The following is a 26,968-nucleotide window of genomic DNA, read 5'->3' on the forward strand; positions in this document are numbered from 1 at the left end:
GCCGCCCGCCCTGCGCAGGCGCACCGCCCTCTCGCCCCTTCCTCCGCGGCGGCTGCGCAGTGCGCCCCGCCGGCCTGTGTCAGGGGCTGTGGGGCGAGGCGAGTGGGCACCGGTCTCGGTAGCAGCGTGGGACGCGTGCCGCTAGTGCAACGGCTGCCCACTGACCCCGACCGTGCCCGGCCGCCCTCCCCTCAGCGCCAGCCCCTTCCTCCGGGTGGTTTGAAATGAACCGCTGTTTCCTACCCGCGTTCCCGCTGTGGCCGTAACCGCCCGGCGGAGAAGGGGAGGAGGCAAGAACGCGGGGCGGGGGAAGAGGAGGGCGGCCTGGAGCGGCGCGGCTCGTCTCCGCCGAAGGCTCCGGTTCCTGCGGGCCCCTCACGGGGGAAAGAAGCAGGGTGGGGAGGGCAAGAAAGGGGGGAAGCGAGGTAGCTGCCGCCTCGCCGCGGCCTCTGGACGGTCCGTGCCCGGCGGGTAGCCGCGCTCGCCCTGGGGCGGCTTCTGCCTCTTGTTCCTTGGACTCTGGGCGTGGAGGAGCGAGGGAAGGAAGGAGCCTGAGGCCATTCCGGGACCGGCGAGCCCCCTCGCAGCCGTGGAAGGGGAGGGTGAAGCAAACCTACCCCCCCTCCCCCGTTAAGCCGTCGCGGCGCTGCGGCGGGCGGGCCCGCAGGTAAGGCTTCTCGGGGCCCGGGCGAGCAGAGGGTGAGGGCCGGGGAGGGAGGGAGGGTGCCATAGACACACACAAACCCGGGCGGGGTGGGGAAGCAGGGTGGGAACCCGGTTCTTCGGGTTTCGAGAAGCGGGGAGGGCACGTTGGCTCCGCCGGGGCTCCCTCGGCAGGTAGGTGAACGGGAGAGGGGAAACGATACCGCTGGGGGTGTCCGTGCCGTCCCCCCCCCACCCGGCTTCTTTGCGGCCGCTGTCAGGCGCGATGCGGGCGGGCGAGGGGAAGCCGGGACCGCCCGAGCCCCTTCCGGCGGGTCTCAGCCCCTCGGGGGTCGGGGCAGGCCGGCGGGAAGGTGCCGTTCCCGCCTGGGTGCGGAGTGGAAAGGAGGGGGAGGAAGAGGAGGGAGATGTCCCCAAATCACAGCTGCGTGTGTGGGGGTGCCTTTCTGGCTCGCACTTCCTCGAAGCACGTTCCCCCGAGCGGCAGGGCGTGCCCCCTCGGTAAGGAGCTACGGCGGGGTTCGGTGAGGCCTTCTGATGCTCGGTCGAGTTTTCCTCTTATTTCAGAGGGCGTTTTTTCATTTGTTCTTGGTGTGCCCTGCTGCTGTAATGGCAAAGAGGCTGTTGATGAGGATAAGAGAGAGGGACCCATTCATGAGTTTGGAAGGAGCCCGAAAACGGCTCCGGGCTGTGATTTGCTCCCAGTATTCAAAGTGGTTTCCAGTTTGAACCCTAGCGTGATACTTTGAAGGGCACTGATAATAAAAACGTTTTGTAAATGGAGCGGCATACTATGTTGAATTTGTATGACCTACTCGGTGACTCCCTCATTTTAGAGAGATTTACAGACGTTTTTGCCTTGAAATGAGGAAGGTTTAGGATCAGTTTTATCCCTTTAAAGTATCAATCAAACATCTTTGAAAATATCTGGGTGTTTTTTTTTTGGTTAAAAACTTCCTATAAGACAAAATCAACGCTTGTCTGGTGAGTTCTTCAGACATTTATTGTGTCTTGACTGTAAAGGGATGTAATTAAATGTATTGGGGCCCAGGAACAGTTATCTTCTTAATATACATCTGCTTCCTCAGTTAATGTAATTGCTTAGTGATGATGTAGGAACAGATGAAAGGTGCTCTAGCAGTAGAAAATAGTTTGACGTACATGACATGCTTTTTCCATTGCTTTGTGTAACTTGGGTTTGGAGATGTTTACCTTAGAATGTGAAGTCAGTCAGTCGTACCTGAACTGAATTCCTGGCTGTAGCTGAGAACTTGTGAATAGAAGACAGTTGTGTGAAATGAGTCAGGTGTAAGCTTGTTGCTCTAAACATCAGTGCTGCTTATGAACTGATTCCAAAGGAGCTTATTTTTTCTTTTTTTTTTTAATGACTCTCATTGTCTCAGAAGATGGTATAGCGCTTTAATGCATGTGAACTTTTAGAAAGTGCTGTTTAAATTGGACTCCAAGTAGAGGGGATCTGTAGAACATGTGAAGGTCTAGACTTTCACATAGTGCACAAGTTGTGATGTGCATACACCCAAATAAACTAGATTGGTGTCACATACAATTGAATACCTCTGGTATATAATGCCAGCAGAGGATTAGAAACCAGTAACAGATTTGATACTGTGTTGTTGTTCGTGTTTGTAAGATCCTGATGTGAAGGCGTGTGGAGATAATTGTGGGTCAGTACAGTCCAGTAGTGTTACCAAAAATGATTAGAGATGCTTTCTGAGAAAGTAATCCAAATTTATTATCTTGACTATCTGGAAACTAGGTAACATGTAAGTGTATGTAATGGACAGTTTGTGTTTGTGCATTACATGTCCTTGAAAATAGTTTCTGTAAATAGTGCTTGTGAAGATGATAAAGTTCATATTTTTTTGTGTTAGGCATGCAGAGTTAGAGCTGCTCCACGGGAAGAAGTGAAGGGGCACCTCCCAAAGGGCCAGGTGGGAACAAGTGTTTGGAAGCCTACCAGCCTGCTACCACAGCACGGGGCTAGTCAGCAGGAGTGGTGTCAGCTGATTGAAAAAACAGCAGGTGGAGAAAGCTCTAAGGGGTACCCAGCAGAATTTGTCCTGCTTGCTTCAGTAGCTTTTCTGCATTGTACTGTAGCAGTAGTAGAAAAGAGTGTAGGAGTGTATTAAATTGGTAATGGAAAAATATCTTAAATAGTTACAGCTTGTTACTGAATGTGGGTTGTTACCATGGGGCTCTCTGTTTGTTTCATTAAGAAAAATGGAGGCTCAATATAGTAGCAGTGTTTTTGTTTGGTTTTTTTTTTTAATGAGTAATGAATCATTCTTTTGCAAAATGACAGAAAGGATAATCATTTTGAAAAAGCTGACAGTGTAAAAATGATGATTGTTCCATTTTAGAATAAACATTTATGGAAGATTCTTGTTACTTTTTTATTATACATTCCCATCATTTTTCATGGTGCTCATTATAGTACTGTCATTTCCTCATACTTTAAAATTACATTTGATTTCTTAGTTTGTTCCTGGATCTTCAGCATTTATGGTAGCACTGATTCTAGAAAAGTCCAGCTGTGTTACACTGCTTGTCTGAAACCTTCGTACGCTTTGCATTGTGCCCTGAGAGATCCTTTGGTGAGGTGCCATTGTAAGAACTTGGTGGATGCTTCTTGTCACTGATGATAACATCCTGTATGTAATGTTTTATTTTGTGGAGTAATGGTATCTCCAAGTGCAGCTGTTACCAACTGACTGGCAGAGAACTCATACTTCATAAAATAAGTGCCACTGCTTGAAATTGCATCACCACGTGGTGTTGTCTTGGAATTCTGGTAATTTGCAAAGGCTGAGGAAGGTCACCAAAGACAGCTTGGTGGGTCTGGAGGTGCCTGGTAGTTCTACAGCCCCGTGGGATACATTGTTACAGTTACTGTCTTGTGTTGCTTTAAGTTTACCAAACTAATCAGGCGAGGTTACACTTTATGGCTCCATCAGGCAACAATTTTGCAGACTGCGCAATGGCTTTTTGATTAACTGGAGACTTTCTGTTTACCTATAGCTTTGTAACACCATCAAACTGAGGGATTTAAGCCCCCTCTAAGGAATTGTCATTCTGTTCCGAAACACCATGAACTCATAAGAAGTTGTATTTCTCAGATTTTAAAATGGCAAATAAACTGTGAATATGCTGCATTAAAGCATTGTGCAGTTGTCAGCTTGTACTGAATTAACTTTCAACTCTCCAGAGAGTAACTTTTTTTTCCTGAAGAAGCTGACATGACCTTGTCCTCTCAGAGCAGAAACTTTGTGCCAGCGGTTTCTGAAGTGGGCCATGATTAGAGATGAACAGGTTTTTTTAAATGGAAACACTATTCATGAACTGGAATAACTTTGTCTCCATCATAGTGGTAAGCACTGTAATCTTTTGGCAGACAGTAATTATATGCTCTTCTCAGTGTTTGCTTTTTCCCTTTAATGTTAGGCTCTTTTACTCATATTAGCAGCTCTTTTTTGCAATAGCTCTAGTTGCAGTTAATCTTTTTCTGAACAAGGTTATTCTGAATGAAAATTCTAAATAAACCCTTAAAACTATTGCATTAAAACTCTGTTTACTTCTATTTCTCACTCTCCACACAATCCTTTGTTGGGTCATGGGTCACCCTGTGGTCATGCAGCTGCTTTTCCTTCTCAGGTGCTTTTGGGCCCATGGACAGACATTCTAATTCCAAAGAGTGTACCCTTGTATAGGGGCATTTTTCTGGGGAAGACTCTTATGTTAGTCTTGCATAATTTTATCTCAAGTAAAATTTTGTATTTTTATTCTGTGGCTGTTTATTTCTGTGTCTCCTTTAGAGTTTGCTTTGACAAAGCACTGAAGGTTAAGCAAATAAGACTGTGATTTCCAATGTGATTTTTTTTTTTTCTGCTCCTTAGCAAATATGAATGCTACTTCTCCTGTTTTGCAGTAATAATACCTCTGGCTTATTTGTAGCTTTGTGTTGCTAGAGCTGCAGTTTCATGAGACAGTTCTTTAAAATTGCTGGGTTGGGTTTCCCACTGTTCTTCTAAGCACATTAATTTTTAGAACTTCGCTTTAATTGTGGGTATGGTAGCTTCCATACCTTCAGTCATCATCAGTATTCATTTGGTGAAGTAAAGAACCAACTGCTCAGTTAATGTATGAAGTATATTTAAATTCTTTAATTTCAACTCCATCATCAGTTTGTAGCACTCCTGCTCCTTAGATTTTTCTTTTTAGTTAGGTATTTGAAAAAGCTTTTTCTCTTTTTAGTAAATTCACAGGTATATTTTTTTAGTATATTTAACATTTGTGGAACTGTCAAAATTCAAAATTAGTTACTACTGTGTGTGTTTTATCAGCAACCTGTGATTAGCTTGCTGGTGAGGAATGTTTGGGATTTTTTTCCCCTCCTGCTTCTTACATTAATAAATAAGGAAAATGAATGTGTTTCTAACATCATTTGTTCAAGTAACATTCATTCAGATTCTTCTAGGTTTTTAGACTGTTTGATTTCAAGAAATTCCAGCCTTCCTCTGTGTTCAAATGTCAGAATTCCCCTCTCCCACAGGCCTCATTGCCTTTTTGTTCTTATGAAATCAAAGAATTCAGCCACTAATTTAAATTGAATCAACTTGTAACTGAAATTGTTCACACAGACTATTACTACGTATCCTTTAAGGTCTTTGGGTCTCGTTGAGAAAATGTTTAGTGCTAAGTCTTGTGAAGAGAGACATACAATTCTGTAACAAACCTAGGTATTTATGTACTCCAATATTGGTAAATTACATTCAGATGATATTTTATAATGAACAACTTCCCAGTTTACCTATCGTATCATACGTTAAAGATACCAATTTCCATTAGCAGGGGCAGTTAGCTCTATTGCAGTATTCTGCAGAACCTCCCTTGTGGTCCACTCAATTCAGTGTTTAAAGGTGTGTAGCAGATAAAAACAATAATTCTGCAAGTGGACAACTGAAACTGCAAGAAACTTTGCCTGGATATTATGGGTAAAAGGTGCAATTCCTTCCCAGGATTAAAATGGTTTACTCCTTTAAAGATACAAACTGCTATGTTTGTGGCTTTGCACTTGAAATGCAGAGGCTGCTGGCTTGTATTCCAGTGTTAATTAGGAAACTCTGAGGCTGGGTCTAGAGCAGGGCTGTTCTTTTCTGTTGTTGGATCAAATATACAGAGATTGTTTCTACGCAGGTGAATTTTAACTATCTTATGGCCTTACTTTGAAAGAGAAAAGGAGAGTTTCAGTCTGTTTATTTATAGCCTGTTCACACTGTAGTATCTGAATGCCTTGCATGTATGTGATGCCAAATACACTGGCATAGGCCCAGGCATCAGAACAGGTGGTGCCATTGAAGGTGGTGAGTGATAGGGCTTTAATTCGTAGTGTAGCTTCTCTTTTACGTAAGACAGGTCACACTTTTTTCTACGAAATGAAAAAGAAACAAAGAGAACATTTAGTCAGAAGGTAATAGGAAGAAGAGTAGACAGCAAAGGCTTAGGGAAGAGATAAAATTTATATATGCCTAACGTGAAGGCAAGTGAGAGAGGGAACTTGAGGGATTTCCGCACAGGTCTTCTGGTTTGTTGGGGACTTCAGGCACTTCACTTTTTTGAATGAAATACAACAGGATGTCCCTTCATCAGTTGTGTAATATAGCGTATAACCCAGCCTACAGTAAGAAATAAATATGTAATAGATGTGACTCAAGTATTCTGAACCGTAAATGCAGCAGATTATAATGTACTTTCCTTTTATTGTCTTTTATACTTTAGGAACGCCAATGTAACAAACTGTTCTTTGGTGGTTGTGTTTTGTTTTGGGATTCTGTTTAGTTATTTTCAGTGAAAATTCTAATGTTATGGCTTATATTGAATTTTTTATAACATGCAGCAAAATAATTTTTCTAGAAATTAGCAAGTTATGGAAGTGAAGCACCTAAAAAATACTTCTGCATGCACGTAAAATATTTGGCACCTTATATTTTTCTGAGAAGTAATGTCATAATACATTCAGTATTAGACTAACGAGTCTGTTAGCAATAGAACTAGATCTCTTTAGTACTGAACTGTATAACAAGACGTGAAATACTCTGACATACATCAGCTTAATTAAACATTACATGGAATGGAAAAAATTGTGAAAAATTGAAAAAATATCAAAACATCTTATTAAAGAAAGCTTATATTGAGGTTTAGTTTCAAAGCTGGCAGCAATAATAAATATAGAATCATATAGTCTTTTATTTTGTAAGGAACCTCTGGAGGTCACCTCTTGCCCAAAGTGTGGTCAGTTACAGCAGGTTTTTTGGCCTTGTCCAGTCAAGCTTTTAATATCTTCATGGCTGGACACTTCACAGCCTCTCTAGGCCAGTGTTTAACTACCCTCTCTTCTTCAACTCCAGGGTCACCTATTTGCACATGATTCCTGTTGGAGATGTTGGCGCTCTAGAGTTGCGTGTACCTGTGCTGTAATGCATGTTCTCTAATGCACATGCTGGTGAGATTGCAGCTCACAAGCTCGCATTCATGCCCCTAAGGTGTGGGTTCTCCTCCCTTGCCGCACCCTGTATGACCACCTCCTAGCTGGGGCATGGGACCTTGCACCCCCCAGGAGGGATGCTGTGCTGTCTGGTCTGGCCAGATATCACAATGCAGTCAGCAGGATGACTTCTGGCAGTGTCAAACCAAGTTTTGGCCAATGCTGTTTCCTTTCCAAAGTCTTTACCGCTTGTACAGACTTTCATATTTTTTTATACTTATTTTCAAGAGGACTCCTTTATTTCAAACATTTCTTTCTAATTCCCTAGATACTGTGTAATCTAACTGATGATCCTCTTGCTGTTCAACATGACCAATTTTGTGCAAATATCCTGACAGGAAGATTTTGCATATTTGACTCACAGGCACACAAAAATTCCTATCCTCACATTTGTTATTATCCAGACCATTTTGCCAAGGATGAGGCTTGTAAGCACCACTCGCTATGTCCCCTGCGTCACTAAGCAATGGTGTTACAGTTTTCTTAATCTTCCTTTTGTTCCCAATGTTCTTACAGTAGCCTTTCTCTTTGTCCTTATCAGCCTTTTGCTAGTTTTGACTTCAGTTGAGCTTTGGCTTTCCGAAACCCTCCTTGTAGGCAAAGGCAACATCTCTGTATACCTTCCAGGTAATCTGTCCCTCCTTGCTTTTTCGGCTTTGGGCTCATCCTTATGTGAGAAGCGTGGCAGATGGCTGGAAGGGATGCAACGCTTGCCTTCCTCCACAGTGACTTTGGCACAATTATGCTACAGCGAGCCTGAGATGAAGTGCTTTTTGCTCCTTTAAAGCCTCAGCATCTAACTTTTTAAAATTCACTACTCTATGTATATACGTTAGTACTTACTGTCAGTCTCAACATGGCTATACTAAAAATAGCTATATAACCTATTACATTCAATTCTCCAAATCAGTCTGACAGCTAAGAAAAACTCACTGAATTAACAAACCGAAGTTAGTTGTCTATTAAAAGTGGTGTGTTGTTTAAAGGATGTCCACAAATGCAGTTCAGATCTATGGTATGTACAGTTTTTACTTATGTGGTAAAAACTAGTTAAGAAATACAACCCTTAACACACACATTAAAAGAATTTCATTTCATGCGTAGTGACTCTTTTAGTAGATAGGTTTTCTATTGCTTACGTGAACTGATCTGTTGTAATAACATAACTTCTTGATTTTTTTCTTTTTTTTTTTTTTGACTAATATATAAACTTGTGAAAACCTTCTCTAGTAGGAGAGTATTATTTTGTGTTGATGCAACTTCTGCTTTGGGCTCTATCTGCTTTTCTTATTTGAAGTCAGCCAATGAGAATTACTGAAAAAAGATGCAGATTTTTGGAGACACTTCTGAATGTGTGTAGCTCTGAGGTTAAACATTTGCCACACAGATCTCCAAACTGCTTTCTGCATTTATGTATCTAAATTTATCTGAGTACAAAACATAAGTTTGTTTGCTTGTTTATAAGATTAAAAAGACAGACTCTTACTGAATGGATTAACAGTGGCAAAATTTGTCCCAGGCCTTATCTCAGAGTCTCCCTTCACCCTGAGTTCGAGTTCTGCTGTCCTACTTCCAAGACCCATCTTAACCTCGGATAAGAGTGAGGCTGGAATCTTGCATTTCTTCCTGAAAATGTTCTGCTACCTAACACCATAATGAAAGCCAAAACATGCAACAACAAAATCATGTTGTGGGGGAGTAACAAATAAATTAAACCATGAGCCACAGGCCAATGGTAAAAACACTCCCTGGCAGATGAGTCCTCGGTGTTGATCCAAACACTCTGCGCTGCAAAATGAACGAGCAGCCTGCAGAGGAATGGATGGAATCCAGGGGTGTACTTACATCCACTTTTCCCCATCAGGAATGTGTTCATTACTGGATGGGATGATAGAACTGCATCTTCTCTGGCTCCTTCAGATACTGCAGGTTTATTCCTCTACTACTCATCTGGAAACATTGCAAGCTCTCCTCTAAGGTTTTTACACGGTGGAGTTGATCTGCACCTGTAGTTCTGAGTGTGTTTAGTTTTGATCTCGGAATAGCAACTGGAAATGCATCAGATTATTGCATAATTGTTGTATCTGTCCTATGCATCAGCTTTTAAGAGGGGGGACATCTAGTTTCGAGTCTTTGTTGTCTTTTCTCTCATCAGCAAATATGCTATTTCCCCACATCAAAGCACTTAAAGAACAGTAAAATACCTGCAGAATTTGAAGCAGAATAAAAGACTTCCTGCCTGCAAGGAAGAGAGAGAACTGGCAGCATAAAGTTATGGAGGGGAGAAGTGTAGAAGCTAAAATGAAAAAAAAAAAACCAAAACCAAAAAAACCAACAAAAAACCCCACAAAAACAAACCAAAAAAACCCCAAACCTGTGATGCTACTTGGTATCTTTTAGTGACAGAAAGTACCCCAATATATTTTGTCTTTGTGATTGCTGTATAAAAATCACAAAGTAAAAACAGTGATTGCACAAAAATACTCCAGTCACATTTCCCCACCCCCAGTTAAACTGTAAGGAATTCCTGAATGTTTGCTCATTAGACCCAGTATGAAAGATAGTTCTCACACACGTTCAGGTTTCAAAAAGCTAGCCAATAGTTGTTCCCTTCTAGACCTTTTCTATTTGCGTGAAGAAAATTATTTTCCCTGTATCTGTGTGGGACACTTACCTCCTTTATATCAAATTGCTGTTATCTGACATTTGGAAAGACCTGGATGTCTGGAAGTAGGATTTCTTTAGGATATTTCAAAAAATTAATTTAGATTATTTTTTTTGAGTAATGCTTCGCTGTCTGTGGCTGTATGTGCTATGTTTTGATTTGGTAGTAATTTTTATATTCTTGCAATTGATAACGGAGGCTTCTGGAAGAAGACTTAAGAGTATTTTATGTATTATTCTGGGTATACGATGCTAGTATGTTTCTCTCTTCATTTCCCAAATTAGGAATCTTGCTAAGGAAAAGAATGTTTGTTTGTCTAGAAATGCCTTTACTTCTACTGCAGTAAAACTTCTCCTTTAGTAGACCACTGCAGTTCTCATTCAGTTGCCGCTGAATGAGAACTGCTGCATTAAAATGTAAATAAACCCCATCTACCTGCTTGGATGGTTTGAAAAATTTGTCTACTGATCTATCTTTTTTGCTTTGGAGAGAGCTCTAATGATTGTGTAAGTTTAATTCTTGAAAGTGTTGTTACCTGTAGGTTTTCTTCACTTTCAGTAAAATTAAATGGATACTTATTTTTAGGAGTTGTGAAAAATGACAACGTACATAGGTATCGTTATTGAGGTAGGAACAGTTGACATTTGTGCGTAACTTTGAAGCTGTAGGTAAACTGATGGGTTCTGTTTAGTAGAAAAATGCTGTGTGCATCTTGTAGGATGCAGCGGTGTTCTATAAAGCTGCCACAAGATTTTGTGATAAAATTTTCCTAGAAATACAACTGCTGGATAATTTGTGCCAATGGCACGAAGGTTTCTTGAGTGTTATATAGCTAAAGATTTGGAAAACGTACTACATTTTGGAGGCTTGGATTGTTTGGGTTTAGTTCCATATCTGAAAACTAAGCTTTTTCCTGTCTGTTTTTGCAAATACAGAACCAGAGAATAAAAATGGGAACTCCTGGATCAGGACGGAAGAGAACTCCAGTGAAAGACAGGTTTTCTGCAGAAGATGAAGCTCTGAGTAACATTGCCAGAGAGGTTTGTTCATTTCAAATTATCTTAAATTTAGAAGTTGGGATGAAAGCAATCTTATTATCCAGAAAAAGTTAAATTTTTTTAAGCTGTGCATTAAAAAGTGTAATCAGGCAAAAATACAACAATTAATACAAACTAAGAGTATTTTCAGTCACAAAATCACATTTACTGAAATGTTGTCACAATGATATATTAATTGTAAGATTAGCGTAACTTCCCAGGATCACACTTAAAGCTTAGCAGATTTTCTATGGGTAGTTATATGCTTAGCTAAAGATAAATGAGTAATCCAGCTGCTATCTCAGGTCTAAAACTAAAAAAATTCCCCATTTGTCCCATTGCAGTGTGTAGTATTCTTAAGATGGTAAGTATAGTGTACTAGTGTTAAATAAGTAATAGTAATTATTAAACGTTATTTGTAATATATTCTCTTTCAAATGTGCAAAGTCACATTTCTGTCAAAATAAGCCTAATATGTACACTATACCAGGACTTTCTTAACAGAGTCACCCTCTGAAAAATAGAGAGCTGGAGGTAACCAGCCAAAAATGTAATTAATAAGAAGTTGATACAAAGGGGAAATTTGTATACAAAGGGGAATTTTGTCCCACCGGATATAGGAAGGAGGCAGCTGGAATTTAGAGTCTTACAGACGTCTATTTGGACTTGAGTTTTTCTGGGAGGAAGCGCTGTAACTTGGGAACAAAAGCATTAGTACTGTTTGTATACAAGTGGATACAGAAGCTTTGCGCTACGCTATCTACAAAGCTGCTCACCCTACTTGGCAAAATGCAGATTCTAATTGGCCTTGTAATGTAAACTGGTGTCTGTATATGTAGGTGTAATACATATATGTGTATGTAAGACAAAATGGGTAGGTGATAGGTCTTTGAAAATACAGCTTTTGTATGCATTTTCAAGTGTAGCAATCATAGGCTGTAGGCAAAGAAAATGCTCTGTCAGCACAAAAACATTTTCATTTAGTTGGTAACTTTCCAGCAGGCTATGTTCACACCAAATCTAATGGAAGTTCTCGCCCTACGAGATATGTTCTGTGAGGGCTTCTGGGTCATGTACAGTCTCACTCATCGAGTTTCATCTCCCATTTTGGGGAAAAACGGCTAACAAAGAAGAAGGAATCTGGCTTTAAATTTCTTTCAAGTATTCTGTGCATGGTTTCAGTACAGTAACATCATCTTGCAATTTAGCCTAGAGAAAAAGGTCTCAATAGCAAGGTGTAATAACTATTCTCTTACTTTAAAATTACTGGGGGGCTTTGTTCTCTTACATCTCTAACCCCCCACCGCAATTAAAATTTGAGTATGAGTGTAGATTAAACAAAAAGGAAGGGTTCCCCCCCTCTTAGTGCTAAACTAAAATAATGCTAGGTCTCACAGCTAGAGGTGTTATCTCGCAGAGATAACCAAGTTGAATATATCTCTTCCAAGGATTAATGTATATTAAGCCTTCCCTTCTCTTCTGTCAACAATGAACTGGAAAACAACTTGCTGAAAAGCTCTAAAACTTATTCATTATTCTGATGTTAATCTAAATCTGCTAAAGATAAGTAAAATTACGTTGATCAGCATATCATTTAAGGGGTAGCCATTTTGTATTGTCTTTAACTGGTTTATGTCTATTAATAATTCTTAAAACCTATTTGAATTAAATTGTTCTAAATGTTCCTTCTGATTTTCTTATTAGAATTACTTTTTCTCTTTCTGATATTCTGGCATTTTGAGGGTCACCTTTCATGGCTTGTTAGGGAGAAGAGTATTCAACATATTTCAAAATAAAATGGTTTGTTACCTTTACATATATGTCTTCCAGGCTGTGTATAGAACCATTTCTTCTTTTGTGTTGCTATATCCAGGTTTGCCTTTAACAGTCTTAATTTAAAATTGTTATCCAATTTTAAAATAGTGTGAAAAGTTGTATGTCATCATTAATATTAAACATTCATTAACATTTAATTAACATTAAAATATGTACTACTGTCAGGTTGTTAATCCCTTGGTCTGTGTAGGAGAAGCTGGCCCTCAGACCCCATGTCAGACAGCAGCTGTTGACATGGAGTTGGTAGCTATAACTCATAGTATTAGCCAACTTACTCTAAAGAAAATTTTTACTTTAAAGGAACAGAATGCATTTCTTAAGATACCACAGCAGAGGCCAGTTAATAAAACTAAGTTTTGTCGTTACATTTGATTTTACTGTACCATATATATGCTTTATCATTTGAGGATGGGGAAAAGCTTTCATTTACCATGCTGACATAGGGCATGCCAGTTCTCAGTGAATGAATATATAGAGTAGATGTACTTTGCCGTTCTGAGGCCATTATCTCAGCAATATGGCTTGCTTATCTTTTTATTGTCAAAGAGTGTTTTGTTCTTCAACTTCCTCTTATGAAATTACCTTTTTAGCAGATGTTACTTACAACAGTTGAATTGAGTCCCGTAATCCAGAAGTCAGATGTCTTGTGAGGAAAATGTTCCTAAAAGGTGTTCTAGGTATCAAGAGATGGTAAAAAAAAATACGCTGAAACAAAAGGCTGTCACTCAGTATGATCTGCATGGAAAAACTGCATGGAAGTGCTCTGGGATTCAGAGCAGTCACAAAATGGCACTAGGAATTATCAGAGTTTGTAATACTTGCAAAGACTTCTAGTGTAGTGGATGAAATTTCAGTGGTTTTTTTTTCCTCAAAGTTCAGATTTCAGAAAGCACTAATTTTACTCTTTCTTACATTCTTATTTGACAAAATTGAGATTTCCTTGTTGTATGGGATGTGTCAAAAAAATGTGTTATCTTCCTTTTGGTACCAACAAACATCTGCTTGCTAGGAAATTTGTGTAAAGAATTCTTTGGTACTGATCCAATACATTAATTTCTGGATATTCTTTTTTTTTTCTGCACTGTTTGAATCTGATGTGTCATCTTGTGAAAATATTTAATGGAAGACAAGGGCACTATCATAGGATCTAAGGGGCTTGTTCAAATTATTTCCTCCTTGTGAGATTTCTTTAATTTTCTCCATCTTTCCTCTGCATTGGATAACTTTTCCTCTGTTGGTCGTCTACTCCCCCTCACTTCTTGTAGCTCTAGCACTGTTATGTAGAGAGTTCTTTCATATCTTTTACTTTCTGTGGGAATTTGCATTGAGACAAGCTCTTTTGCAATCCCTCTGCACTAAACAAGGCACAAATATGCTTAACATCAACATTGGAGTGAATTACCGCCTTATTCCAAGACCTCCTGAGTTACCAGACTTCTTTCTTTGGGACCTACGTTGTATTCTGTTGTGAGTTATCCTTCCTGGCGTTGAATTCCCTGTGCTCACTGAAACTGAGGAAGAGTAAAGGTGATGTACATATCCAGGAACAGTATCTATGCATCCTTTTCTGGAAGAAATGCACTCTCCATATTATTCAGTGCCTTAAGTGAGATTAGTTGCAGTTGATCAGTTTGGAAGTTTTACCTTCGTATGACAGAGAAGATTACCATTTTATCATGTTTGTTTCAAAAGCTGTGGGAACAGGTATAAGTATATTGTCCAGGTGTTCCCTGTAAGGAGAAAAGGAACTCTCAGTGTAAATGCACCCACCTACGTTCAAGTGGAGTATTGGCAAGTGTCTTCCAATTATAGTAAGGTTAATTTGAAGTCAGCTAATCTTTTGTTAAAAAAAAAGGGGGAAAAAAAAAGTCTATCTCCTAAAAATATGAAGAGTTCCTTTATACCACCTTCTGGTTCTTTCTCTAGCTGTTGTAATAGATTCTGAAGCTTTCTGAATCTGTTAGCTTTTTCAGATTGACGAAGAATATAAGCCAGCTGGTGTGCAAGACAGTTTCTTCTGTCTCGTGGAAAGTTCTGCCTTTCCAAATAACAGATAGGGATTGTCTAGCATGAGTTCAGGCTCCTGTCAAGATTAGGTTCTTATGTGGGAATCCTTTTTGTTTAACAAATAACCAAATGAAAATTGGAGGTTCATATTCTCAAGGTTCTATTCACAGTCTACACTTGATACAGCTGATATGACCTCAAGATCTGTTTTCCCTGTGGTTTTGTTGTGGAGATTCTCTGCTTATAAAGCTGTTTTGTGGGCAGAGTATCTTCAGTTGACATCTGCGTCACTCCTTCACTTGTCTCTGTAATTTACAGACAAGTTGTTGTGTTCATTTTAAATATTCAGCAGTAACCTGTCTTCACCAGGCATCTCTTATGATTACTTGAGACCTCTTTCTCCAAGACCAGTCTTACATGAAAGAGCAGATGTTTCAGTGACCTCTGCAATCTTACATTGACTTCAGTTCAAGCTCAGGTACAATGAACATTGTGCCAGAAAGTGAGAAGAGTCTGACTCTTGTCATCTCATCAGCCTCAACCCAGTAAGCAACAGTCTGAAGGGACAATCAGGATTTATTTCTTCATATCCTTTCTTTCCGTGCTTGCGTCAGCAGTCCTTCCATTCTTCGGGGCTGAATAACTCTAGATGACAAAGAATTAGAGCTCATTGACATTGATTGCATCACTGTTCACTTCATTTCCTCCTTGTAGATCTTGTCTGTGTTTTTTCAGGAACTGTTGTCATGACTCTGTTTGCGTTGTATAGCAGGAGCCTGGAAACCCTTAAGAGGTGTTTTCTCATGGGAGATAGTAAAGATTCATTTGGATTTAAAATTCACTCTAGTCACTCAAACTCTGGGTAGAGTGCAGTTCTTATTTTGGTAAAAATGTCATGTTACTTAGTTGCCAGGGTAGAAAAAGCCAAGAGTTCAGTATTTTAAAATGTTTGAAGGCTATACGATGAATTTAAAAGCAGTTAACAACATACTCTTTGTCATACTGAATCTACTCAAAGTTCAGTACATGTTTCTCTCCTCATACAGCTTCAGCTTTTCTTAAGAAAACAAACAAAACCCCAGAGAACCCCACCTCATACCGGTGTTGTAGATGCTAGACGATTTTTGAGTTTATGTTTTAGCAAGAGATCACTTAAATATTTTAAATCAGATATTTCTACACTAGTATTAATTCAAAATTGTGTTTGCTGTTGTTTTTAATAGTGGTTAAGGATATTTTGTAGGAGATAAGGTATTCTAGGGATTCTCTATGTGCGGATCTGTATAATGAATGGAAAAAGAATAAGAGACATCAGAAATAAAGAATCCTAAACCTTTAGGTCATGTAGACCTTAAGATTTTGTTGTTCATAGGCTTTGCTTTGTAGGCAATTGGAGAAAGAGTAGGCACATCAGAAATAGGTGGAAGGAAGCTGTTTCTGAGGAGGCATAAAAAATACATTTGGCACATGAGTGATGATGGTGTTGCCTTGGGTCCATGAGACAGTAAGGAGATAAGGAGGGTAAAAAGCGTGGAAATGAGAACACAGAAGCGAGCAACAGAAGAGAGAAATAATGCATGTTCACTTAAGAAATGATGAAATAAACTTTGTATCTCAGTGTGTAGTAGTGTATTAAGAACCGGTGAATGCTTTTAAGCTGCTTATGCAGGTGCTTGGCTGGCTGGCTGGCTGTCAGTAGCTCCTGGTGTTCTGTTGGATGCCCTGTGGCGGACACGGAGCCGGGTGCCTGGGCCGAGGTAGCCGTCGCCCTCCCCGCTGCCATCTGGTGGAAGAAGGGAAACCTTCCTTGCCTGGACCTCCTGCCTTGGAAAATGCAGCGTTGTAAGCACAGCATATCCCTCGACAGAGAGAGAGATGAGTTTATATGTAGCCCAGGATGATAAAATAATTTTAATTTTTCAACGAAAATCATTAATATTTTTTCAGAGGTGACTAACGTATTTAGTATATATGGTATTATGCATACTATATTTTATCCTTACGAAGCTTTTATGCTGAACCTGAGCTAATTAATGAATTGCCTTCTCTACAATGTGGAAATTAAAATAAAAATACTGTTGCTTTCTAGTGAATTCTTCTTTCAAGTAAGGGGAAGGAGAAAGATGCCTGTCTGCACTATGGAGACAGATGTTATGCTTCTCCTTGCTCAACACAAGGGGAAGCTTCTACCATATCAATGCTATGTACTAGTATGCTGCTTGTCTTGGCAAAGAACTTACTCATTGCTGTGAAGAGACTAAGAAAAAAACACATCAGAAAGGACACACTACTGACTTGCTCTTTACAAAGGCATTCAAAATAAAATCTGGTCTTTATCTTTTCTCCTTTCTTGACAAAAATAGCTTGGATTTAACTGAAGAACTAAATGTTATCCTTGGAAGTTGAGATAAAGTGGTTTGAAAAGTTTTCAAAAGATTGTGCAAAATATGTATTTTTTACAAAAAAGGGAGAAAATGGAATAAGCAGGAGGACTTCAAGTAGTTGTTAGTAATTGGTTTTCAGGTGAAAATGAGGAAACTGACCATGTTGCCTGTGATGGAAAGAGAACATTCTCTTGCTACCCATATGTTTACTGAACATATGCAATAAAATAACCTAATCAAAGTGAGTACTGCTTTTCAAGGTGGTAGCTTAACTGCTTGAAAACAGCCAGAATTGTCATATTCTTCTAGAATGAAATGCTGTTTATGCAGGTGGAAGGAAACATTAGTTTTGTTTTTGCATGTAATGCTTTTTGTTACCCATTTTGAAATGTAGAATTCCAGAACTCAGCAGTTAACAGATGGCTTTGTTTTGTTACTCAGAGCAGAGTTAATACCCAGAGAAATGCAGATATGGCACTTCGTTTAAAATCACATATTTGTCCTTAGGGTAGGAGGTAAAAGATAAGGAGTAGTATGAGAGTGTTCATGTAGAAAAAACTTTACAGATTTAGTTATTAATTGATTGTTTCTTCCTATCCAAAGTCTTGAGGGCCTTTTTCTTGTGTTGTTTTTTTTTTTTTTCCTACCCAATCTTTTTTGTTACAAACATCTTCTATGTAGTCCTCTTATTTCCTTTCTTGATCACTTCTCTGAATAAATTCCGTGCGAAATTGTATCTGTACCTCATGGCTCCTATTTGCCCACCAGAATATATAACCGAGCCATTTCTTTTCATTTTAGCCACCAGTGTAAGTGTACTGGTTCTAATGGGTTTGGATACCTCATCTCTTATTTGCAGTTGAAGCGTTTAAGAAAATTCAGCTATCACATTTCTTTTTTGCAGTTGGAAGTCCCCTTTAGAAACTTTAAGTGTCAGATTTGCTAGATCTTGGACAGTCTACAGTTTAATTTTTACTTAATGAAAATAGGAATTTGGTATCTTAAATAACTTTTGAACTTCAATGATAATATAATGTATCTTTATCAAAAATTATGTATTTTATTTGTGTGTGTCTGTTCTAAAGATTGTATAGAGAGTAATGACCAATGAAACTGAAATCAAGACTGTAGTGGCCAGTCTGTAGTTTTCAAACACTGGAATTTGTGTAATACAAGCTGTAGAAAGCAACCTGCACTGACTCCTAAGCTTGGATGAGCAGTGAATAGTGATGTATTTAGAATACTCTTCAACTCTAATGCTAATTGAATTAGAAGAGCATTATAACACGACTGCCTGTTGTTTTGCTGTTGTTTTTTTTTCCCAAAAAAATTTAACGGCAGTCTAGATTTCCTTTCTGTGCTGCTTTTATAGTCCAAACAGCTTCATCTTTTCAACTTGGTTCTCTATCCAAAGCTGTTGTGGCACTGTATTTCCTGTAGCAGATATTTAAAGACTTCATTTCAATATAGCTGAAGAATTTCATTTGCAAAGAGCAAAAAGTGTTGTTGGAAAATTGTTTCACAAATTTTAAGGCTTTCTTCAGTAACACAACAGAGTGAAGAGCAGCACCCAGGAAGAAAACTATGTCCTTTTGAATTATAGTTATTTCTTTATTAATGTTAGCTTTGAATTTCAATTACATAGTTATCAAGATTAGCGTGAGTGCTCTACTAATAACATGACATCTGCTCTCTAACAATTCTGCTGACAATAAAGAATTTTTTGGTATGATGGCCTTTCAAATGGTAATGTGATTTGTCTCTTGCTTAAGTTTTAGTGAAGGAAGGCCCAGAACTGTGCATTCACTTAACTTGCCAACTTCTTTATCTTTTTGAAATTGTGTACTTTTTAGAGGAATCCAGTTGCTCAGATTAATAATTAATGTAATACCAAGCTATTTTCTGCTAAAAGTTTTCTCTAAAAAGATAAGACTTTCTTTTTTTTTTTTTTTCAATTTCAGGTACCCATTTTATGACAAACGTTTGTTGAATTCTCCTGTGTTTTATCAAGGGTTTAGTAGATTGGAAGAAACGGGAGTTTCCCCTCTACTGTGGGAATGTGAAAGTTAGGCCTCTGGCTGTAGGACTAGGAGGGAGTGGTGAAATGTGGATTTATTTTTAGTGTGAATCAGTAAACGAATGAACTTTCTACGTTTAACAATAAAGCCTTGCTAGAGTCTAAAGGCTAGATGCATAAACCCAGATGTATCCGCAGCTGTTTGCGTCCTTTCTCTTTCTGTGCTGCATACACATCTGTGTGAAAGTTTATACAGGACAAAGCTATGATTACAGACAATTACAGAGTAGGGCCGCAAGCGAGAAGAGACTTCCTGTTGCATGGGAATTCCCTTGCTGTTCTTGTGTGCCGTCATTGGGTAGGAAGAAGAGTATCTTTATGCTGCTCTGAAAAATGATTACAGCGTGGCAGTCAAGAGAGCTGACGTGGAATCTTGGAATCATTTAATCTGAGTATGCAAAATACAGAAAAACAGTTTTGATGAGAGTCATTTAAAGTTAAGAGAAACTATTTTAAGTAATAAAACTATAATGTGTTTGCCTTCTTTCTTGTCATTATTTGATAGATATTTTTGTGTCTGTAGTTTAATCATAATTTAAAGTTAAACTAGAGTTAAATAACCCTTCCTTTTTTCCTGAAGGACAGTAAAAGATTGTTGTGGGTTTTATAGGCTTCTAATGTTTTACATAAACCTATGCTGTGGCAAGAGCAGGAAAAAACCTATCCTTAACCAAAGGCAAAATTCCATTAATTTTACATTTTAAAAAAGTTCCATGACATCAAATGTTTTGGATATTAGGAGTTCTGGGTTTCTGGCTGCTGGTGTTTCTCATAAGTTTTTAGTTAACATTAGATAGGCAACTGGAATTTTTGGTGGAAAACCTGTCTTTAGTGGTTTGATATTTCAAGAATTTAAGAGAAAATTTTCATCAACTCATGATTCAAATATTAAAAAACTGAGCTTGTGCTTTCCTCAACTGTTAGCTTTATGTCACAAATTATTGCCTCATGCAATTCATTAATTGATTAAATTTGAGGTAGCATTTGGGGCCTGAAAGACAATGTGTTGTCTGGATGGAAAGTGGAGAAAGTATATAGTTGTATCTCAATAACCAGGTTACACAAGCAGTGTGGGAGATGTAACTGCTTTTTGCCACTGAAAAAGGGAAGGTCTCGCTACTGTTTGTCCTGCTTGTCCATTTTGCTGGGCATAAGATCCTTGTACAAGCCAGTTCATTTCACTAACACAGCAAAAAACTCGGAAAACTACTTTGCTGCTGTTAACTTTCTGCTATGCTAGTTAGTTAAAGTGGCTTACAGCAGGTTCTGAGTGCTGGAGCTGCGTCTGAGGAAGGTGTTGGGAATATGGGAAGGTAGGGGGGTCCCTTTTTGGTGACGGGGAATATTTAAGTTAGTTCTTGAGGAAGTGTAGCCTTAAATTTCTTCCTTGCATTTTGTCTAATAATTGATTAGATCTTATGATTGCTGTTTGAAGTAACGCAACTTCTAAGTGATGTTTGCTTTTTGAAATAATTCCAAATAATAGCAGAGCTTTTAAATTTGATATGAACAGTAGTGGTTTAATATCTTCGTTTTGATTCGTTCCTTGTTGGTTTTATGTCTTTCTGTGGCCAAAGATTCTGCAGCTGCATACATGCCTGCTTAAATACTATGCATAGGCAAAGTCCTGTTAAAGTCTCCAAGACATGAATTTTTAGAGTTAGTGATAGTAATATTTCTGAACTCAGTTCTTCTGTCAACATGTAACTCTTTTAACCAGTAATGAAATCTCTAAAGACTTAGGTATATATCCTTTCTGAAACTTCATTCTGAGAACTTGGATTTCTTTACTACTTATCTATTGTGATGTTAGAATCTTAAGGTATTTTTGTGAAGAGATTATTAAATTGAGTACTCAAACCACTGTACAAAAAAATGTGGTTTTAACTTCCAGTATTTTCAATTTGCTTATAGGCAGAAGCCAGGCTTGCAGCCAAACGGGCAGCTCGAGCAGAAGCAAGAGATATACGTATGAGAGAGCTGGAGCGACAGCAAAAAGAGGTAGCGTAAATCCTCAATAACTCTTGCAAACCTTTACCAAAATTCTTCATATATTTTTATTTCTGTACTTGCATCAGATTTTGTCTGTGTGCTAGTATTTTCTGCATCAGGCAACTGTTAGCTTCTCTCACCCCTTCCATACCTCCCTCTTTCCCCTTATCTTATATATCCAAAAGGATAACTTGCTTTGTATTTACCTATGGATAGCACCTCACAAAATATTAATCTGAATATTCATTTTGAACTTCCTCAGTATTTATGCTCATATTGTGGAAAAAAACCTGCTATACGCCCTAGGCTATTAGCACTCTTTCTTTGAAATGAAAAAGAAAGCATTTTTAATGTGATTTTAAATTCTAGCTTCACAGGCAAAATTAAATGGTTGGATGTTTTACCTTTAACAAATGCAGTAAATTCAATCCTAGCAATCAAAGTTGGACAAAGATTAGTCTAAATGTTTATCTTTAGATATTTAAAGGGCTGAGACTTTCTTATTACTGCTTGCTTGACTTTTAAATGAGCAGAAGAGAGAACATTATGACAATGTCCAGAACTCAGGCTTGCATAAATAATTTTGCATAGATAGGAACAGTTTTCAGCTTCTAATGTGAAGTCTGGATTTGAATTACTAGACTTGGGATTGATTCAGCTGGTGATTCTTGTCTTTTATAGGAACAATTACTTAACAGATGTGGCAGTTCCTTTGTTGTTGCTGTGCAAAAGGTCTGTGTAAATATGGATAACTGGCAGCACAGCATAAATAGTAAACATGACCATACCCAAAATGTACACTGCCTAGTGTATAGGATAAGCAATTATGAAGAAGTAGAGAGAATTATTTTACTCTATTTTTAATGTATTTGTAAAATACTTAGTAATTGGATAATTTGGATATGTGACTTTGGATGTGCAGTTTTCAGTCAATTTCTTCCCATATGGATTATAACGAAAGTGTTTACAATAAATACCTATTGTCAGGATCTTTATTTTTTAAAAAATAGTAGAATTGGGATAGTATGTGCACATACGGTTGTGTGTTGCTCCACTTGTTTCTCCTAAAAAGGAGTTTGCATTTCTTGAGCAAAAAACCCCTTAGGAAGTAAATTTTCAACAGTCTGATTATTTCGTGGTTATTGCATTTGATTCAGGTTTTGAGATAGCATGCAGAAGATTGAGAATTTATTATTTATCATGATTACATTCAATTCCATATAAATGCTGATATTTGGGTTTGGGGTTTTTTGCTGTGGTAACAAGTAGTGCAATCTACAAAATGTGTTTTGCCTGACTTTTATATGGTTCTTATTATTCCATACTTTCAGTTTTCTAACTGCTGTAGGTATCTGATATTATACTGAAGATTACATGGCAATTAACTTAGATTTTTCCAAATTTTTGATCTAGGAATCCAGTCTTGTGTGGTAACTAATCTATGTTGTCAATGGTTTGTTTGTTTTTACATTCTATAGTTTTCTCAGCATTCATATGATAGAAAATGGGCTCATATCCAGAAATGGATGGTAGGCTAAAACCACCTGTTGTGCATGTTTTTGCCACTCGGAACTAACAGAGGATTTGGAGGAAGTAATTTACTAATGGTTTGCTGTGCAATTTCAAAGTGTTTTATTACCGAAAATAATCACATATAAACTATATGTGGATGTGGATATGCAGGGTACTTCATGGCAACAAAAGACAAACTATGAAATGAGAGGCTTTTCTTAAAATGAAATGTTTATTGTCTCCACTGAATGCTGGCTTAAAGTCATGAATCTATTTGAAATGAAATTATATTAGTTTCAATATAGGTAAACATCTTTTCAGTAGTAAATGTTTTTATTTCAGTTAATTTCTAGGGTTTGTGTTTTTTACTTTTTTTTTTCCTTAGGACTTGGATTTATTTGTTTCCTCTTTGAGTAACATGGCAAATGCTCATCTTTTTTCATTGATGATGAAGTCACTTCTATGACTTAAGACTTAACTGCAAAAGATTTAAAATAAACAACAAAAAACAAACAACAAAACACCATCCAACACCCCCCCCCCCCAAAAAAAAAACCAAACCCACCCCCATGCATCACTTGCATCCTTCTACCTCTGCCCCTCACTTTCAGTTAATAATGATAAAATATTTGACTCTTCATTTATTTAGATTAAATCCGCTAAGTAGGAAGGAGTAGAGATAGTTGAGTTACATCTGAGAAAGCTGCTGTTCAATTTATACTAATTTAGTGCAACGTTTCTTCAGAGTTCCTTTCACAAACTTCATGTGCCTCTTAAAAAAGCACATGGGAGATGTGAGTTTCTTTTTATGATTTTAGGAAAGTGTTCACTGTGAACGTTCTGAATTAAGGAGGCTTAAATAATACATGCAGAGACTAACCGTAATTTCAAATAGTTAAAACTACTATGAGAGTTCATTGGCATTCCGTTGAGAAATCCTGGAACTGTCATTAGAATTTTATTTGCAAAAGTTGTGCTGAGTTTATATTGTCTCTTTGCCTAGCTGACATTTGTGTGTGTATTAGTTTTCATGTAATTTATAAAGAACAACATAGGTTTCTGTTATCTGTTGGTGGAATGCATGTTAGTACGTTTGGTTTTTTTGCTGGAGAGCAAGGGTTTCCAAACCATGGAACACGGGTTGCATTTGTGAGCAATCTCACTTCAAAATTAATGACACCCAATTGAATGCCACCTTTTTGCGCTCATAAGAGGCACATCTGCTGCCTCTGTCTTAAAATGCATATTTCAAACTTAAATTTTTAGAAATCAAGCTTGATATGTACCAGCAGCAGCTGTCTATACTAGCGTACTTACTTTATCCTTTGACCTGAATATGATGAACACTTAATACTGGCTTTCTATTTTTCAGTTGTATGACAGGAAGAGAGTAAATTACCTACAGAAATGTACAGAAAACTGTGTCAGAAGCTGAAGCTTTGCATTATAAGAGCATATTGTTAGCAGGGGTGTTATACCAGCAATTCAGATAAATAGCAAATTGTCTGCTTGCAAGCTGCAAATGTTATTGATAGATATTTGTTCAGTTAGACCACAAGCACAAAGTATATTTAAAATTGGCAGTGATCTGACTATAATGTGTTGAAAAGTTGTATTGCGTAAATGTTCATTGTAAACATTAAAGTAGACACTATAGAGAGGGAGACTAAAATGTCCTTGTGAAATGAACCTCCCCCTCAAGTTATGTTCTTGCAGAGTATTAACTAGGCCTCTTGAATAGTCACAAAATTAGTATTAAACAACTTAATGTATCCAGTGGTACTGTAGAAAATAACTATGTGACCATAAGCAGTATGAAAGCCAGCTTTAGACTTATAGATATTCATCTATGATTTGGAGGCTGAGCTTTTAAATCTAAAGATAACTGGCTTACAATCTTTAGAATAGTTTGACATCTTGAAAACTGTAGAAAGTGAGTCATTTAAGGAAGGATTCCTAGTTTGAGTCCTGTTGTACCTTTCAAAAGGGATAGTTTAAAATTAAGCTTATTCTTAACATGCTTACCTACTGTAACTAAAAATTTGAGAAGCTTATGGCACATGAAGTATTGTAATGTTTAATTTTAACTTAGTTGTATTTTTGTCCTGCTGCTTCTCACATATTCTTTTGTGGGAGTCAAAATGAACACTCACTGAGCTTTCAACAGAACAAAAGATACTAAGGTGCCTTAACTAGCTGTCCTCCCCCAAATTTTGTAAGTTGGGTTTATTATTTTCACTGTCATTGTAGAGCAGAACTACCTATATAATTTATAATTGATCAATTTGCTTAAGAAGCTTTTTTCCTATAGCAGAGGAGAAAAATCTGAAATATGTATGAGGAAACTGAGAATTATCATCTCTATTAGGCTAAAATAACTTTGTAAAATGTTCACAATCTGACTGTAGTAATTATATACTAAATTTCTTGCTAATGTAATTTTGTAAAGCTTTTGAATGTTGTTTTATTTTTACTTGACTTTCTTAATTTAAAAAAATCTTGTACTTTTTTCTACATTAATACAGCAATCAGAAAAAAAGATTGACTACTGAACACTAATTATATTAACCCCCCTTATTTACATCTTTAATGTAGTGTGTTGGCATACTCACCCAAATCGGGTGGAATCACAGTTCTGACTTGAATGAGTTCACTTGCCTCAACAGATTATTCAAAATAATACATAGCATTAAAAGTGCTAACAGCATGTTGCTCAACTTTGCTTGCTTTTAGTTTGTCATCTTTTTCTTTTTTTTTTTTTCTGTGAAATAACTCTGCATTTCTTCTTTCTCAGGAAGATTCAGAGAGGGCCAGGTATTCTCACCGGTCCAGTCGACATTCATATTTGGTTTGTGTTCAAACTGTATACTTTCTCTTTTCCATCATGGCCTTTAAAAAAAAAAAAAAAGTTTGGGTGTTGGTTTCATTTTTTTAAGGAGCAGATGATGTCTTCCAAGTATTACTAGTTTTAAAGGCAGTATTTTAAGTCAAATATAATGTTAAAGTTCATCTAGTATTTTATTTCCATCAATGTTAACAAGGTAGTTTATTTTTATGTATTTCAATCTTTGCATTGAAAAAAAAAATCTCAATTGCTACATTTCAATTCTTTGACTATATTTTTTACTATAAATACCTCATGCTTTTTTTTTGTCTACTACATATATTTATTTACAGTATATTTTTATTGCTCAAAATAATTACTATGCATTTGGAATCTGCTTGGGAATATGTAGTTCAACAAACAGTTATTTGGAATAATATATTTAATGACAAGTTTTAAGTCTCATCTTTTACTGTTTTTCCAGTATAATACGGTTTGTTTATCTTTTAAGAAGCTGAGTAATTGTACTCACTTAGGCTTCAGATATTGCCAACTAGTAAGAATTAGTTGGCTTGTCTGGAAATGGTGGAGTACTAAGATTCCTAGATAAGTTGTCAGTTGTCTTATGAATACTACTCCACATCAAATCTAATATTCAGGTGTGAAGGTGCTATTAATGATCAATCACTGTTCTAGTTTAGATAAGTCTAATGGGGGGAAAAAATAATCTCTTTCCCATTTTCCCTATCTCAGAAATTCTGTGAACAGGCAAATTTTATTTAATAAACAAAATACTACTGCTGACTCAGTCATCCTGAATCAGTGCCAGTTACTGAAAATGAGTAAAAAAAAATTGGGTTTTCATTCCAATGGTAGTCTGGTCACCGTTGTGTCTTTTCTTGCTCGTTAAGTATTACTGTGTATTTCTATAGTATTTGTGGAAAAAAAAGTAGCAGCACCTTAGGATGCAATTTAAAGAAGAGTTTGGTATGATGCAGGGTTTTATTTCTTTGAGAATATGAGGATTCATTAGTGGCAAAGACTTACCTGAATGATGCAATGTATTCCAAAGATGGCTAATAGAAGTATTTATTGTCTGGTATAGGCTATCCTATATCATTTTTAGGTCATACATGGTGCTAAAGATTGTTTATTGAATGTTTGTAAACATTTTCCTGTTTTTAGTAGATCTGCGTAGAAACCAGCTTGTCATTGATCTGGATATATAGGCCAGGAGAGGGACAAACTGCTAAAAAGGGTTGGGTTTGTTTATTTTTGAAAGGTAGAATAAGCTGATTCTTTGTGTGACTTAAAAATAAAATCATTGTCACTTACTAAGAAGTTTGAGCAATTAAATGTAATCTTTGATTAACTGAATTTTATGTAATGTCTTGCAAGTTCTGGTGTTA

At 37.6% G+C, this 26,968-nt stretch overlaps 1 protein-coding gene across 23 annotated transcripts in view; it reads left to right on the forward strand.

Moving 5' to 3' along the window:
* The first annotated feature begins 60 nt into the window (after window positions 1-60).
* Window positions 61-26,968, forward strand: part of LRRFIP2 (LRR binding FLII interacting protein 2) — a 59,859-nt gene continuing 32,951 nt past the window's right edge. For 15 of the 23 annotated variants that reach the window (XM_063325553.1, XM_063325559.1, XM_063325564.1 and 12 more), the window contains exons 1-5: window positions 61-667; window positions 10,826-10,930; window positions 21,146-21,232; window positions 22,702-22,752; window positions 25,530-25,583. In XM_063325553.1, coding sequence (XP_063181623.1) covers window positions 10,841-10,930; window positions 21,146-21,232; window positions 22,702-22,752; window positions 25,530-25,583 — 282 coding nt within the window. In that variant the 5' untranslated portion in view covers window positions 61-667; window positions 10,826-10,840. Of the gene's footprint in view, window positions 668-10,825; window positions 10,931-21,145; window positions 21,233-22,701; window positions 22,753-25,529; window positions 25,584-26,968 lie in introns of those variants that run through there. The other 8 variants (XM_063325570.1, XM_063325572.1, XM_063325574.1 and 5 more) reach the window with 3 other exon arrangements.

Source organism: Chroicocephalus ridibundus, chromosome 2 (assembly GCF_963924245.1).
Source record: "Chroicocephalus ridibundus chromosome 2, bChrRid1.1, whole genome shotgun sequence".
NCBI classification, from domain to species: domain Eukaryota; kingdom Metazoa; phylum Chordata; class Aves; order Charadriiformes; family Laridae; genus Chroicocephalus; species Chroicocephalus ridibundus.